Below are 17,427 nucleotides of genomic sequence, written 5' to 3' on the forward strand. Positions count from 1 at the left end.
ATAAGTAATTATAATGGATTAATAAATATAAATATTTTTTTTTTAATGTATACAAAATCAACCAGTAAGTTTAGGAGTACAAACTTAACTTTTCTTTGAAAATGTGTTACACTTTTAGTAAGCTTTACATGAGAATTATTTGTTAGATTATAACTAAATATATATTTTAAGTGAGGACTATATGTTGAAATATGTTAAGTATGCATAATACCAGATATCTTAAACTTTGTTCAGCTTCGAAGTCTTTTAATTTTTGTTGGAAATTTGTATTAATGCCAAATTAATTTTTAAAAGCATGTTTTAAGTTTTGCAGCATTCGTTGAAGTGTTAAGTTTCTTTTTCTAATAATTTTTTATTCTTTAATACACCTGATCTAGCAGTAGTTTATTTCATTTTATAAATTTATACAATTTCTTTTTTAAATGTTTAACAACTTTCATTGGAAGTGTTTTAATCTATTTTTACTTAGGAATATTTTTACGTGTAAGAAATTTTAAATTAACTAGTTTGGACACAAATACTTACAAAAAAAGAACTGCGTAAAGTATGATTAAACTAAATTACTTGCAAAACAAAACAATATTTCAATATAAAAAAACACCTCTCTAGTTGTTTTTAAGAAAGTTGTTGCAAAGCATTCTATTTTGCTTTTACCATTACAAAACTAGTGTTTTTTTATTTTTTACACTACAGTGTTCTAATAAATTGTTTTATTGTTCCACGTGTTCCTAAAGAAAAAAAAAAGAAAAAGCATGGCAAATAAACATTTTAATTTCTTATGAAAAATAAAGTTACTAAGTTTTGAAGTTCTTTTAAGTAAAGTTTTTAGAATGAAATTGCGGCGTATTGCAACAAATTTACGTTTGTACGGATGAGCGGTTTAAAACAAAGTACAAATATTTTTGCATTTCTTACATGCATAAACCTAGATCAGTGCTTAAACTCTTAGTAAATTTATTACATAATTTTATTTGTTCTATTTTTAGTCAGTTGTTTACGTCGATAGTTATTCGAATTTATATTATACTAACCTCTTTTTGTTTTTGTGCAAAGTACTTTAAATATTTGTTAATACTTTAAAAGTACAAAGCTATAAAAACGTTATAAGTTGTTCTAAAATTGAGAAAAAATAAATTATATTAACTTTTTGTTAAAAATTTATCAGGAAAATAAAGACAAACAATTGAAATCAAACAGTTTTTGTAGCTATATAAAATATCGGAACAGTAACATAAATACGTAGCAACTTTCATTAGTATTTACAGATGTTTAACTTAAAGCCCGCGGCTAGAATATATAGTACTTTTTAAATAATGATAATAATATTTTACTTAAACAGGATTAACTTTTTATTCTTTAAGTAATATGTTTTTTAGATTCTACATATCAAGAAAATTTGCTTTATTAGCTACTTTAGTTAGTAAAGTAGATATACTTTTTCATGTAATTTGTACTTTTTCTATAATTTTTAGGTTAAAGCAGTTATATTTTACTCTCTCTTTTTGCAACGATAAACATTAAGCTTTCGTCATGTGCAATATGACAAACACCTTTAAGCAGCCCTATTTTATTTGACAAAAGTAAACAAAAGTAAAGTGTATTTTTTAAAAGAAAAACTTTTTATGGCTTGTCATTCAACAAACACCCACTAAAAGCGTTTCAGAAAACGCCTATTACAAAATATTATAAATTTCTAGGTTTATCTTACACACTAGAACAAAATTACGATCCTAATGCTTACATAATTTCGGAATAAGTGTTTAAGGTATTAATTGAAAAAGCTTGCAGTCATAAAAATTCATAACTGAACAAACTGGGTAAGTGTCACTTTTGCACGAGGGGACACTTTGGCACTGGGTGAATTTTTGCATGAAGTCACCTTTGCACGAGGATACTTTTGCACGGCTTCACTTTTGCACGAGTGGACAATTTTGCTTGGCGACTCTTTTGCACGAGGGGACACTTTTTCACGAAGAAAGTTTTGCACAGGTTGAAAATAATGTTAATTTTTTTTTAATTAACTTCTTTTTTTTTTTAGCTTTCACTTTTACCCATTACCCTTAATCTCGGTTGGTAATTTTTTTTTGGTTTTTATAATTGATTTTTTAGACTTTTTATATTTTTATTTTATATTTTTTTGATCAACAATTTTTATTAGGTACACATTTTTGTCACTGTTACCTCAAACCCTTACCCTCGGTCGGTAACTTTTTTTCTTTTTTTCTTTTTATTAATTTATTTTGTTTTGCTTTTTCGAGTAAATTTATTCATTTGTTTTTTTGTAATTTTTTCTTTTTTATTTTTGCAATCACTGTTACCACTAACCCTTACCCTCGGTCAGTAGCCTTTTTTTTATTAGTTTTTTATTTCTATATCTTTTCTTTTTACTTTATATATTTTTTTTACTCTCGTGCAAAAATGACCCGTCGTGCAAAAGTGTCCCCTTGTGCTAAAAAGACGCTCGTGCAAAATAGTTGTCGTGCAAAATTGTCCACTCGTGCAAAAGTGACACTGCGTGCAAAATTGTCACTTCTGCTCGTGCAAAAGAGTCGTCATGCAAAAATGTCCCTTCGTGCAAAAGTGTCTCCGTGCAAAAGTGACCTGTTCCTGAACAAACTAGTGTAAAATTACTGTGTACATCATGAAATCCTTTCAAAGTAAAGGCACTAATTTGAACTACCTGTTATATTTTTTTAGGTTTACTAATTTTATAAAGTCTTTAAAGTTTATAAGCCTAAAAATTTTACAATTAATATTGTAAAAAAATTAATATTGTACAGGCACATAAACTTTGTTTTTTTTTTTTTGTGTGTAAAAAGCTTTTCAATTTGTTCTTATTTGTGTGGTAAATCTTATAAATAAAGTATCTTGTAATAATTATATTGTACTTTAGTTTATAAAAACAAATATAATTTCATAATTTTGCTAATTTACTTGACAAAAAATTTGGCATATTTTTTAGAAGTTTTAAAGTTTACTTTATAGTTTAAGCAATAAAAGTTTTTTTTATAAACAGTTAAATCAAAAATAATAGTTTTTTAACTGAGTTATAAGATAAAGTATTTAACAAGTTTTCAAACAGTAAACATAGTAAAAAACTGATTTTTAAAGGTTAAAATTTGTCTTCTAAACAATATAAACTTATTTAAACCAAACTAGTTTTAAAATTCTCGTATAAAATATTGAATTTTTCTTAATTGTTTTATTAATGTTTGAAAAAATGCTTAAAACAAACTTAATATGGTTTTTGGCACATTTTTATTTTAAAATTTGTTTGTTTAAATACCACAAAATACCACGTTTTGCTCTAATAATTTTCAATATTGTAAAAAAACAATGTTAAATTTACCATGTAATGAACATAAATTTATGAAAATTTTATACTTTAGTAACTTTAATTATTTTAAATACTTTTATTATGTATACTCCTTGCAAAAATAAATTTAAAATTATGAAAATTTTTACTTTAGTTGCAAAAGAAAACATTACTTAAAACATAGATTAATAAAAATGTTCTTGAGTTTACTAAATCTTTATTAACTGTATAGGAATAAAAAAATATCAATTGCTTTTTTTTATGGTTGTATTTTTATTAGGTTTAAGTATTAGTATTTGTTTAAATTGTTTTATAGTTTAAGTTGAAGCTTTTTTCAGTTGTTTTTTTATTATTTTCCGTTGAAGCTTTATGTTATACATTAAGTTTTATAAAAACATGTAAAAATTAAAGTAAAAGTTTTTTTTTTCTGAAAAAAAAATTACACGTTTAAATTCTTTTTTGTTTTCTTAAAAAACATAAGTACTTTTTTGATTTTTACAAACTAGTTTTAGTTTCAACAACGAAAAATACAATTATTTTTTTACACTAAAGTTTTTTTTAAGTACTAACAGAAAACGTCTATTTACTATTTATTTAGATAACATAGTTGTTAAACTTATTATAACAATTAAATTTAGATGCAATAAAAACCACCTTTTAAATGCATCGCCACCCAGCATCCGAGAAATGATCTCTAGCTCGCGGATGAGGCCCAACCGCCGCCAAGTGGTGACTTTTCTCCTCAGCTTTGCCTTCGGCCTCCTCTTCTCCAACTACATGAGAAACCCGTCTCGATCGCAAAAAGATGTAAAATATTTCAAAAACGACGTTTTCATCAACTGCGACAAATTCGCTGCCTCGGACCAGACTTATAGAGTTGAAGATCCGGAAGCAAGAAGAGAGAAGAGCCGGGAGCTGGAGAACTTCTACGAGACGATCGACGATGGTAGGAATTTTAAGGAGGCCGTGAAGGCAGCGGAGGAAGAAGTTTTGAGGATACCCAACCAGTGCAAGTTCGGATCGGAAAACAAAAGTGTGAAGGCGGAAGTGAGTGCTGGGGAGGAAAATTTTTTATACGTCGGAGTAATGACAGCTGGAAAGTATATCAATACGAGGTTTTTTATTATTTAAACATATTTAAAATGTTCTTTATTTTATTTGATAAAACAAAACTAAATGCTTTAAGAATACTAAAGCTACAAAACTGTTTTATAAACATGCTTACATAAAAAATAAAATCCAGTTACTTTCAAACAGCACTAGATTTTATTGTGTTTAAAATAAACACTACTTTAACTTAAAAGAATTACTACTTAAGTAAATTTTTGAAAACCTAAGACTTAGAACTACAGCATTGTTTTTTTCAAACAGAGGACGCGCAATCTGTGACACTTGGAAGCGGCATATACCGGGCTCCATAGAGTTCTACGTGGGAGAAAATGCACAGTTTGAAGCGACAAACGTCACAAACATCCACTACCTCACAACGGTTGATGACGAAGCTTATCCGCCTCAAAAAAAGTCTTTCATGATGTTGAGGAACATGTACAAACAGTACATTGATTCCGGGTATTTCTTTTTTGTCTCAAGATTTTTACAAGGATTCTACTTAAACTTTAAAACTAAACTTAATAATAAAATTTTCACAAGTAAAAGTTTTATTTGTTTGGTTTAGTATTTGTTTGGGTAGGTTAGTGGTAACGGTTTAGGTTAAGAAATTATGGTAATATTAGTTAGAGATAAGGGGAAAAATTTTATTAATCTAAAAATTTTGAGAGTAAACAAATGTTTTTTATAAATAAGTTCTTGAAAGTACAAAAGTTTTTACTTAAACTTTAAAAGTTAGGAACTTTAAATGATATAAAAACTTTTGGTCTTTGAGTAAACTTTGTTTGAAAAAACTTTAGGACTTTACTTATATATTTTAAATTCTAATAAATAACATCATAAGTAATTTTTCAGCTACGAATGGTTTATGCGTGCCGATGATGACGTTTATGTGAATGCAGAGAAACTTGAAAAGATGTTAAGAAAAATGAACAGTAGCAAGCCGATTGTGCTCGGGCAAGCTGGTATTGGTAATGATGAGGTGAGCTTTAATTAGATTTATGCAAAATATTAATAAAGTTTTATGAAATACTTATTACAAAAAATATCTGTTTTTATTTTGGATTACGATGTCATATTTTAGAGAACTTTTTAATTAAATAAAAGTACTTTAATTCTTTTGGTCTTAGACTATAATTCATATCTGAAAAAATTAATCAAAAAAACACTTTTAGATTTATTTACAAAGTTTTGTATAATATGTTTATAACGAGCTGTAAATTCAAGTGTAATTAAATAAAAAAAATTACTTAGTTTTTTTTTAACTTATTGAATCAGTTTGATCTGATTATATTGGTTGATAAAAAGTTACTAAAAATATAGTTTCAAAACATAATTACAACTAGAAAAAAATTACATACTACTTTGAAATTCCATAAAAGGAGCGTGGAAGCTTGAGCTTGCAAAAAGACGAGAACTACTGCATGGGCGGGCCGGGAGTGATCATGAGCAGGGAAGCGCTGCGATTGGTCGGTTCCAAAGTGCAGCAGTGCATGTCAGAAATGTACACGTGGCACGAGGACGTGGAAATTTCCAGGTGCCTTAGAAAGTTCGCCGGCGTCAACTGTCCCTGGACGTATGAGGTTTGTTACACTATTGTTTTATAAGAATTATAAACTAAAAACGTTTTTTAAATAATATGTGTAGCTTTCAATTGTGCCTGTATTACCTGTATTACCACTTATAAAACTGTAAAATTCAATCAAGTTTTAGTAGAACACTTCTTTATCATTTATAAAAAGTTTTAAATACAACTATAAATATTTTATCAGATTGTCCAAAAGTTCTATTTTAACTAAAAAAAACAATATTTTTTAAACTATTGAAGGTGAAGCAGTTGTTTTACGAGCACTACATATTTAGAAAGGGGTACATCGACGCTTGGGACGAGACGCAGAACTCCAAGCTCACAGATGCAGCGACGATGCATCCCAACAAGAAGCCGACTTATCAGCTCAAACTTCACCACTTCATGCTCTCTCACAAGATAAAACAACTGCAGGAACAACTTGTTGGTGTAGTTTTTATTACTATATATTTATTGGAAGAATGGTTGCTTTTATAATTGATATAATTGGTTTTGCACAGTTTTTTGATAATTTGTTTGCTAAGTTTCGCGCTAACTAAGACTTTTAATTTGTTTTAATACATATAGTACATTAGCAGGAACAACTTGTTGGTTTAGTTTACATAACTATATATTTATCAGTATCTTCTTTAAATTATTGAGTTTAACTTCACAGATTGATTTCAAACGTGAGCTTTATTCCATGGCAAACTTCACTCGCCATGAGGTGTCTACTTCAGAAACAGCAATGGGCAAGACTCCTTCTTTGCGGCGGTTTCAACCCAAGAAAGGCCGCGAAGTGATAAAGTGGGACATGTTCACGGACAGGATCCAGTATTCCCACGAAAACCCGGGACAGCCTAGAAGGAGCAACCCTAGCCCGCAGCAGTTTGTTCTGAGAAATATTGTCAAACAAGTAATTAGTTGTTTTAGTATTAACAATCGTCTTTTAGGTTTTTTTTTTTGCTCTTAGTTACAAACGAATATCTTTAAGTTTAGTTTTAAAGTGATATTCCAAAAACTTTGTGCATAACTTAAACAAAACCTCTATAAATAAATATTTTGTTTTAGTATAATAATTTAATAGTTCTTTATTTCAGTTTGTAGGTGATAGATTGTTTAAATTAAATTAACATTATTTTCTGTTAAATTAGTTAAAATTTTAATTAAATGTCTAAATAAGTGCTATTTTTAGCAAGGTTAACTCTTGCTCAAAAAAACTACTTTATTTTAAAAGAAGTTTAAGCACGGTCATTTTTAATAAAACATTTAAGTAAGATATTTTTTTTAGGTTTAAAAAATATAGACAAATACTTTTTGGTTCTAACAAAAATTACAAAAATTTTATTTTATTTTTGTAGATTTTCTTAGTTATTAAGCTTTATACTTAGAAAAACAAGCCAAAATACTTTAAGAAACATTAGTCCTGTTAATCAGAAAATTTTAATTTTCACACTATATAGCTTCTCAACGTTAGTAGATTATTTTGTATGATTTTTAAGTTAATAAAAGTTAATGGTCCATTAAAAATAAGTACAACAATTACTAGCAACAACAGGTGTGCGAAGTAACACAAATTAGCGTTAATAGATGAATTCTTAAACAAGTTAGTACAGAGTTTGTTCATCGTAATGATCACTTGCCTTTGTTTTTAAAATCCCTTTTTTTTTCTACTTGTCTTCAGATTCTACTTTAGTAACTAATATTCTTATTGAATGTTACAAATAATCAAAATTTGAGATCATATTTGAAAAATTTGAAACTTTAATTTCGACTGAAACATAAGTTATATATTGGTCCTTCTTTTCTTAAAATTCCTGAGTATCTATTGGATGTAGGTACTATTTAAATTATTTTTTCATTAGCTTAACTAATAGTATTTTTTCCTTAGCTTTTAGCTTAAACTTTTCAATAATATGCTTTAAAATAATAAAACACGCAAGGTAAAAGTAATGTTCAATTAAACTTTAAAAGATAGAAGACGTAGCAAGTTAAAAACATATATTTTTGAGATTGTAAAATGTATAAGAAAGCTACTTTTTCAATAAAATTGACTTAACTGTATTTAAAACTAATAAACTAAATGTAATTAAAGAAAAATGACAGAAAAATTTTTAGATATCCTAACATCAGTATATATATATATAAAATTCAAGCTTGGATCAAATAGTTTTAAACATGAAGCATAGAAAGTTTATATTTATGAAAAATATATTTTTATAAAAAATTAAAATGTCAGACTAAATATTATACAACTCAAATAACTATAAAACTTAAATATCTATAAAGTCTTAAGATCAGTTCTAATGTAAACATATTTATTACTATTAGCTTTAATTTTAACACCTTGCAGGTCGTGGACAAGATTAACAACAACCCGAAAACGGAGGGGCGGAAGGTGGACTTCAAGCACATAAACTACGGGTACCGTCGCGTTGTGCCGCTGTACGGGCCCGAGTACATATTGGACGTGGTCCTGTCTTACAAGCGAGGGCAGGGCAAGTCGATAAACGTCAGGAAGCACGCGTATGCAGTTCAGACATTTTCCAGGTGCTTCCTGAAGGAGTTAGAACCTTTGAACACTGAAGAAATTAAATCGGTATTGAAGCCGATCAGGTCGATTGTTCAGAAAGTAAAGTTCATGTTGGGTCCGAAGAGCGTTCAAAGATACGACATCTATGACAAAAACGACGCTGAAGCCGCTCTTTTTGAAGCGAAGGCGTCCTCACAAATGCGCTATCCGTACTTGCGACGATTGGATTCAGAAACTGTAAACATAGTTGTGCCCCTTTCCGGGAGGCTTAAAACCTTTAAGACTTTTATGAGACATTTAGAGGCTACTAGCTTGTCGAAAGGCGACAAAGTCAGTTTGCTAGTGGTTTTATTCGACCAATTCCCGGACCAAAACTCAGAGTCCAATGAGACGACTGCTTTGATTCACGAGTACAAAATAGCGTACCCGAACCACTACCTCGAACTGATAAAAATCGAAGCCGAGTTCTCCAGGGGAGCGGGGCTCGAGCTTGGCGCGTCGCACTTCGGCAAAAACTCGCTGCTGTTCTTTTGCGACGTCGACGTCTTTTTCACCGCTCACTTTTTGGAAAAGTGCCGCAGGAACACGGAAATGGGGAAGCGCGTGTTTTATCCCGTCCTGTTCAGCGAGTTCAGCCCCTCCTTTTCGCGGGTGAAGTCCAAGTGGCAGCGCGCGGGAAAGTTCACGATCAAAGACTTTTCGGCGTCTCTGTCGCAATCCTTGAATGACAACATAAAGCCGCGCGCTGACCACTTCCGCTTCAGTGAACGGGCCGGCTTCTGGAGGTCTTACGGGTACGGGCTGTTGTGCGTGTATCAGAACGACTTCATCAACTCGGGAGGGTTCGACTCCTCCATAAGGGGCTGGGGCTTGGAAGACGTGGACCTGGTTGACAAGTTTTTGGGGCATGAGGGCGAACGGTTCAATTTGGGGTACAACACGGACCGCATCGAGGTCGTCAGGGCGGCCGACCCGACCCTGGTGCACGTTTACCACCCCAGCAACTGCGACCCGGGACTTCCCGAGAACCAGCTGGACATGTGCGTTGCGTCGCGGGCTTCCTCGATCGCTCACGTCTACGACCTGCGAGACGTTTGGCTGCTGAGCAGCTATCACAGGAACAACAGAAGAGATGATGAAGGTAAAAAGGAAGATGAAAGATGATAACGCTTTACTGCTTGTTGAAAAAGTATGTTTATGGTAACAAAGAGAAAAGTTAACGGTGAAGTTAAATTTTTGAAAAGGAAAGCTGGTCATGTATGCTCGTTTTGAAAAACAAACTTTCGTATTGAATTTTTTGTAATTACTAACGTCAATAACTAATTTTAACTTTTTTAAATTTTAGTTTTTGGTTTTAGTTCTTTCCGTAAACGTCCGAATAGTTTGTTACAGCTTCGATGTTGTTTTGTATTAGTCTTAATTGCTACTATGCATATGTAATCTAATTGTTTAAGATTTAAACATATCATAATCTAGTATTATTTTTTTATTACTTTATATTCTAAAAAGTAAAAAAAAATAATAAACTACCTTCAGACTATACGTAGAAAAAATATCAGATTAGATTTTATATGATATTTGGCAGATTAAACTTGATTGGAATTTAAAAAGACATTCTGAGATTTATGTTTGACTAAATTAACTTATCTAATCTTCTTTTCTTTTAAGTTTAACTCAAAACTAAATTTAAACTTCTCGAACTAAAAAACATTACAATTGATAATTAATTAAATATTTAAACACTTTAAGTGTTTTTTACGATAAAAGACTCATAAGTCAAAACTATAGTTTTTAGATTAAGTTTTTAAAAACTATTGTTATTTAAACAACACTGTATAATAATTGTTAGTTTTGCTAAACTTGCTGCATAACCTTTTGATTTTTTATAAACTATGTTCTGCAAATAAACTTCAATCAATCTTTAAAATTTTAGTAATGTTTTCTTATATTTATAACTATTTTACTGTGTTATGCAAGTTTCCAAAAATTTAATTAAACTACTCTAAAACGTTAGAATTTTTTATTTTATACAACAAATAAAGAAAAGTTAATATGTGCATAAAATAGCTTTTATACATTTAAGTTCTTAGATTGTTGTATAAAAACTATGTTTATTTTATCTCTTTATTGTTAAATATAAGTAAATCTATAGGTATTTAAAATATAAGCTTTACTGACACCACATATTATTTAGCTTTACGTTTTATTACTAATATTAGTTTTAATAAATAACAATTTTTAAAATAATGTAGAATTTAACAAACAACTTAGAATTTAATTTTTTTTTTAAGTAATTTATATAGCAAAAGTTGAAAACAGTAGATTAAAGTTTTGCTAGTAAAAACTTACTGGCAAAGTATTTTAGTAGTAAGTAGCAATCTTAAGTTACCTCAAATTACAGCCAAATTTTGAATTATTTAGAATGGTAGAATTAATTTTTATTCTTTCACAGATATAAGTATTAGTTGAACAGTAAAAAAAAATAAATAAATGTTTGTTCTCTTCCTTTTTGTAAAAAGTTATATTAAGTTATTAAACTACATTTCGCAGTTCAAACAAACTATTTACATAATCGCCAAAAATCAATGCGTTTGCTATCAATATACGAGGTTATAATTATTAAAATTATTATTTTAAGTTATTACTCTAAACTTTCAATTTTTAATTTATTGTTGTCTTTTTGGTGCTGGTTCGGAGCCTCTTGCACGGTCAATGGGAGGTACACGATTTTAACAGGGGGCAACAAGGCTTGTGGTATCGTCATGTTGTTGTTGCTTAGGTTGTATCGGTTCTGACGATAGCTTGACATTCCTGGGTATAATCCTATATCAAATATTGCATAGTTTGTTTTATTAACAAATTGTTATAATAACTGCTAAAAAAATCTAAAACCGTTTGTAAAGCAGCTAAAAAACGGAAAGTGAAAAACGTAGTTGATTACGCAAGTAAAGTTTTAACATTACAGTACTGATTCGCATTAAGAATTAAAAACATACATTTTAATTTAATTTATTTTTAAACAGTTCAATATGTAAGACATTATTTTTTTAAATATATCGACCAGTTTGTTTTAGGACTCCTATTTGATGCTTTCTCAGCTTCTTTGTTTTTCTTTTTTTCGTAAACGTTGTAATCACAAGTATAGAAACAATAACAAGAAATACACAACCCCCTCCCACTATATACCACATATCTGTAAAAATAAAACATGTCAGTCTTACGCAATTAACTAAGACAATAAACAATTTTACTTTTGCATGTCTATAGAAAGAGCTATTGAAACTAGTATAAATTAGTACTTGTAAATACCTTACTACTTTGTAATAAAACCAAGCATTTGAAAACGTTATAAACAAAAATCTTTAAATTTTTTCAAGTGACAGTTTTTTATACTATTTATATTTAAGTTTTTGTTTAGTTTTTTTGAAATAAAAACTCCTTTTTTAATTTCACATTTTAAACTTGTATCAACAAATTTATAATTTTTTAGTTTTTTGCCAGCCAAATATATATTTTACTTAAAGATATTTTTTGATATAATACAGAGATCGTTAATTCTTTACAAAAGTATAAAATTTCAACTTGATCAGTATACTTTTTAAAGTTTATTTATGCATAACTAAGACCTTGTAAGATTATTTTCTCTATAGTTCACTGATTTTTTTTTACTTGGTTCTAAATAGAAACTTTTTACTAAGAGTAAATGTTGTTAAAAAGTTACAAGTTTAATAAACTTAATTTTTCTAAAAAAGTATGTATGGTCTAATACTTTTTTTCCAGACTGAAGAGTTTGAAACTTGTTTTAGTGTCTTTTCAATAACTCTAGGGGAGGAATCATCAGAATAATTGAAAGATGAATTTCCATGGGAGTTATTTTTTGAGTCTACAAAACTTTCGGTAAAAACCTTTATAAAAGATTTATTTACGTTAAAGCAAAGGTTTATGTTAGGTTTATTTAAAAAGATTTTTTTTTTAATTGAGTTTACTATGATAAAAGTTATTCAATTTAGTTTTAATTGTTTTAAATACTTTATTTATGTTGTAAGTTTTTAATTTAACATAAATATTTAATAAAAAACTTAAATCATACAAAATTTCAGTTTTTCATCGAGCTTTCTATCATAATAAAATTAATTAAGAATGGTTGTTATATTATACACAGCATACTTATAGAAATGATTTTAGTTGTAGTTATAAATAAATGTTTAGACATCTTAGCACCTTGTGTATTATAATATGTTATAAGTGTTACAGCTTTAAATTTTGTCTGTAAATCTTTAAATCTGCTACTTTTACATATATTCTTTATGCAGTGTATAATTTTATCTTTACTTTTTACAAACAATACAGAGCTGAAACAAAATAAGTACTATTTTTTAGATGTAAAACCTTTATACAAACATGAAAGTTAAATTATATAAAACCAATTAAAGAAAAACAATCAAATTAAATTAAAAAAAACTTCGAGTGAAAAAAATATTTTTAATCTTTAACCTATATTTATTTGGCACAGAAATACTTTTTAAATAAGACCGGTCTATTAGCGTAGTACTACAAAATAAAGACATAAAATTTAATTTGTGTACAATGATTTTTGCCGTTATAAACATATACTCAAAAAAAACATTATAATTAAACAATTTGATGCTGTTTTAACCCAACTTGCTCAAATATTAGTCTATACTATTAAAAATTCAACTAAAAATCTTTGTTTAAACGGCTTTATAATCAATTTATAACTACAAACATTGGCTGTGTTAAAAAACCTATCTTTTTTTATGTTTTTAAATAACATAACAGTATAAGTAGTTTTAAAGTTAAAAGTTTATAATGAAAATATTAGTTTGAATCACTAAAAACTTCAGTTTTAAACTAACAAAAGAGCTTCCATGCGTTTCAGTCGTCTTGTTCGATGAAAAACTTTCTTTTTCATTTTTCTCTAATTTTGTCTGTCAAAAAAGTATACATTAACATAAAATAAATACCTTTACTACCAAATAAAATTAAAGCATTATTAAATTTAGTTTATACAAACCCTATCAAAATTTGTATAATTATCTAATTTGTATAGTTGTATATAAATTCATGTCACAAGTTTGCTTTCAACTAAAAATCACTCTTAAAGTACTTCACTAATTAATCTACACTTACTATAATTACATAGAAAATCGCTTGTTTAAAAGTCATACAATGCAAAGTTCGTAAAGCCACTTTTTATTGATTTTAAATTAGTTTTATAAGTAAAGATTAATTAACTTAAATTGAGTCAAAATACTTTACTCCTCATGTAACAAATGTAAACTTTGTCAAACATGTATATTTTTTCGAGTATTTATTGAGTTGGAAATTAGCTTTTTTAGTCTAAATATTTTTATACCTAAGTACTTAGGTAAAAACTTAAACATTTTAGTATAGCAAGAATTAATTTACATTTGCTTAAGTATTTATTAAACAAAACAGATGTATTATCATTTCTAAGTAATTTGAAAGACTACATTGTTAAGTTTTACAGTTCATTTTTTGTTTCTGGCATAATAGTTTTTAGTTCTTACTAATCAAGGACGCTTTTCAAACTTTTTAGGTTTTTAAGCAATGGTAGAAAACTACGGCCATCAAGGCGAGTGATGTAACTTTAAGTTAAAAAACAGCTTGGGCAAAACAAAAAAAGCTCTTGTTTTTATGTTAAAAATCTTGAAACTTGGTCTTAATTTAATTATGAGTAAGCAATAGTATTAATTCAGTTTTTGTATCATGTAGTATCGATTATAAAAAGTTCCTTTTTGTTTTAAGTTTGATTTTTAAAATACAGTGGCACTCAAAATAGTTTTTTCTAAACAAATCCGTCCCTTTACAAATAAGCATCGTAAAGTTTTACTTAAATAATTACGTACTTTTATACAAAACTTTACTTTAAACAAAGGTTTAAAAGAATTTTTTTCAAGAACATATATATATATTTTTATCTGTACTATTTTATAGTAACTTATTTTAGTATAACTTTTTTAAAAGTCTAAAAACTATACTTATAACAACTTATTTTACTTATGCATAAGTTTTAACTAAAACCAATCACAAAGTACAACAATTTTTTTTTTAATCATACTTTATAGTTTTATACTACAGCTATCTAAGTTAGTCTGTGAAAAATTTAAGTCGAATACTTTACATGCCCTTTTATTTTTGAATGTTTTTAAACTTGATGTTTTTATAATTAAGTACAATAAAAAGCATTGTATCAAAAACAGTTTTTTTAATTTTGCAATTGTCATAAGAATTAAAATCATAAATTATATTAGAATCCCATTGAAATGTTTTTCCAAGTAAGTAGTTAAGTATATTATAACATAGTAACCAACAAGCTATACTTGTTCGTAAAAAACTTTTAGATTTACTCATTCGCATAAAAAGTGTTATACTTGTATTTTATTGTAGAAATTTATACCTGTTTCGAGCTTTGTAGTTTTTAACTTTAGTATTATGTTTAAGTTTTAGAGATGGGTTGTCTAAAAATGATATACCATAACAAATATATTATATATAACTACAATAACGTAAATAAATAAAAACATATATATGGTAGTTTTTCAATTTAAAACCAATAAAAATTGCACTAACTTAGAATCGACCTTACAACACTATTAAATTGCACAAAATAAGACACTAATGCTACGATGAACTAATCTAGCTAAATTCCTCAAAATGTTGTTTCTACGAAACCTGTGCCATTTAATCTTCTTCAAGTTAATAGATTTTAACAAAATGTTTAAACTACACTAAATCTTATTAAAGAACAGGAAAATTCAAGCTTTTATTTCAATTACTGTCATCAAAATTTACCTCACAAATAAACATCTTCCGCAAGTTACACAAAATATCGTCCCACTTCGGAAACTCGCTGAACTTCCATACCACGCAATTTTCACTCAAGGGAATTTTTCCGTTTCTTGCTCTTTTACTCCCGTTGTCTGGCTCACCAGCCTGCCATTGGTTAAAATCATCTCCTTGGAGATGAACTTTGTCATCCAGTTCAGGTGACTCCCACCGAAAAACCCCTTCCTCGTAACTTTATTTAAAAAGTAAACGTTTCAGTACTTACTTTGAACTTAAACTTTATTTTGGGTAATTTTTCCTGATACAATATACTTTTATAGGTAATTTTATTTGAAATTTATTTTATCTCGTTTTAGCAAAAAAAATAAAAACTTGTCATTAAGTCCAATCCAAAACGAGTGATCTTCTTCAGCTTTGTAGAATATTTTTAAAATAAATGACAACTCTTGACTCGTTTCCTCGCTTTTTATAGTCAGCAAGTTACCTTCATGGTTGTTACATGTCTCTTTTGCCTCCCAGTAATCTTGAATGCTGTTGAAAAGTGATAAAAAAGTAAAATGTCCATAGTTTGTGATGTTAACTGAACTAGTTCTATATGTAAAAAGTTTATTAAGTATTAAGTCTTGTTTAATCAATTTGTGTACATAAGATTATTTTTGACATATTAATAAATCTTTTTTTTATAACCTATGTGCTAACAATAAATTTTTCCATTAAACTTACTTGTGTTTAATAACAAGTATAGCGTAATATGTTAATAATATTTACCTACTTCAGTCGTATAATTCTTATACAGTTCTCCTATAATTAAAATTGAAAACTATTCATATTATCAAATTTTTTTAACATTTTGAATACTTAGACTTGCTATATTTATTTGATTTTACTTTTTTTTTGTTACCAAATATTCTAAAAATAACTATAAGATGAATTTATTTTTTAAAAACTCTAAAAAATAAAAAGGAGTAAAAACATTTAAATAGAATTTAATTTTTTTACAACTCAATTACAAAGCTGTCAACAAATTACATAAAAACAATCTCATGTTAATCTTTTAAATTATATTATTTATGCATACTTACTAAACAGGTTTGTTTTAGCTTAACTACGAACCTTTCGTTTTCTAATAAACCAAAAACTCTGTAACAATAATTTTCGTATCCATAGAATTTATCTGGGCATGAACATTGCGAAAAATACTGTTCAAATATGAAAAAAACATAAATTGTTGTCATAATCCAAAACATTTTCAAGATTCATATTTTCATATTCTAAAAAAAAAAGTTTTTTAAACCAAGTTCTTCAAAATAACACTTGAAATTTTTAAAAGATTTTAAATTGAAAACATTTTTTGTTCTGAAAAATATTTTTTTATATAAAATATGTACAAAATAATTAAAAAACACTGTAAACTCTTTTTTCAAAGTTTAATTTAGATTAAAACACTAAGTAGTACTATAAAGTAAAAAAGTCATGAGAAGGCTTTTACAATGCTGTACTGTACATATAAAGTTTGAATATACTTAAAACAAATAAGCGTTTTAATGCTGTTGATCAAGAGAAAAGTTCTTTTAACAAGAAAAACTTCATAATTTATTCAACGCACTTATTTAGTTGACATTTTTCCAAACTCTTGTTTATCGCGTCCTTTTTCTAACATTTTTCCGTTAAAGCTTATAAACTATAACCATATTTGTACAAAAATAAGAATTACAATTAAAGTTTAAAACAGTGTAATAAGTGTCTGTAAAACATAAAACTTTATACTTTTTAACTAGCGTTTAGTAACAAGTTATCCACTGTGATAATGATCAAAGACCAGTTAGAGTTATTATACAAGCATGTAACTATTTTTCATGCACGAAAAATTGTAATGTTCTATTTTTGTTTCCTTTATGTTGTAAGCACAAGGATGTTTTATAATATAAGATTTGTTTTCAAGTTTAAAATACAATGAAAATAGACTTTTCTTTTATCTTTGGCTTCCACATCATTTTCTTACCTTAAAAACAGTCAGTTTCAACAAATTATTTAAACTAAATTTTATTCTCATTGATTTTAAACTTGTTAAGA

The 17,427-nt window shown here is 27.7% G+C and overlaps 1 protein-coding gene across 1 annotated transcript; it reads left to right on the forward strand.

The window, feature by feature from the left end:
- The first annotated feature begins 4,295 nt into the window (after window positions 1-4,295).
- On the forward strand, window positions 4,296-9,687 carry LOC145836663 (chondroitin sulfate synthase 1-like). The gene is made up of 7 exons (XM_082944449.1): window positions 4,296-4,431; window positions 4,688-4,885; window positions 5,279-5,405; window positions 5,806-6,006; window positions 6,252-6,434; window positions 6,667-6,906; window positions 8,344-9,687. The coding sequence occupies exons 1-7, from the start codon at window positions 4,403-4,405 to the stop codon at window positions 9,685-9,687; spliced, it is 2,322 nt and encodes a 773-aa protein (XP_082800575.1). The 5' UTR covers window positions 4,296-4,402.
- Window positions 9,688-17,427: the final 7,740 nt, after the last annotated feature.

The sequence above is a fragment of the Thalia democratica genome, chromosome 5, assembly GCF_965202585.1.
Source record: "Thalia democratica chromosome 5, ktThaDemo2.hap1.1, whole genome shotgun sequence".
In the NCBI taxonomy this organism is placed as follows: Eukaryota; Metazoa; Chordata; class Thaliacea; order Salpida; family Salpidae; genus Thalia; species Thalia democratica.

Coding starts and splice junctions, on each gene's coding strand:
- LOC145836663 (XM_082944449.1), top strand. CDS start 4,403: ATGACAGCTGGAAAGTATATCAATACGAG. Junction 6,007..6,251: donor ACTGTCCCTGGACGTATGAG/GTTTGTTACACT, acceptor AAACTATTGAAG/GTGAAGCAGTTGTTTTACGA. Junction 6,435..6,666: donor AACAACTGCAGGAACAACTT/GTTGGTGTAGTT, acceptor TTAACTTCACAG/ATTGATTTCAAACGTGAGCT.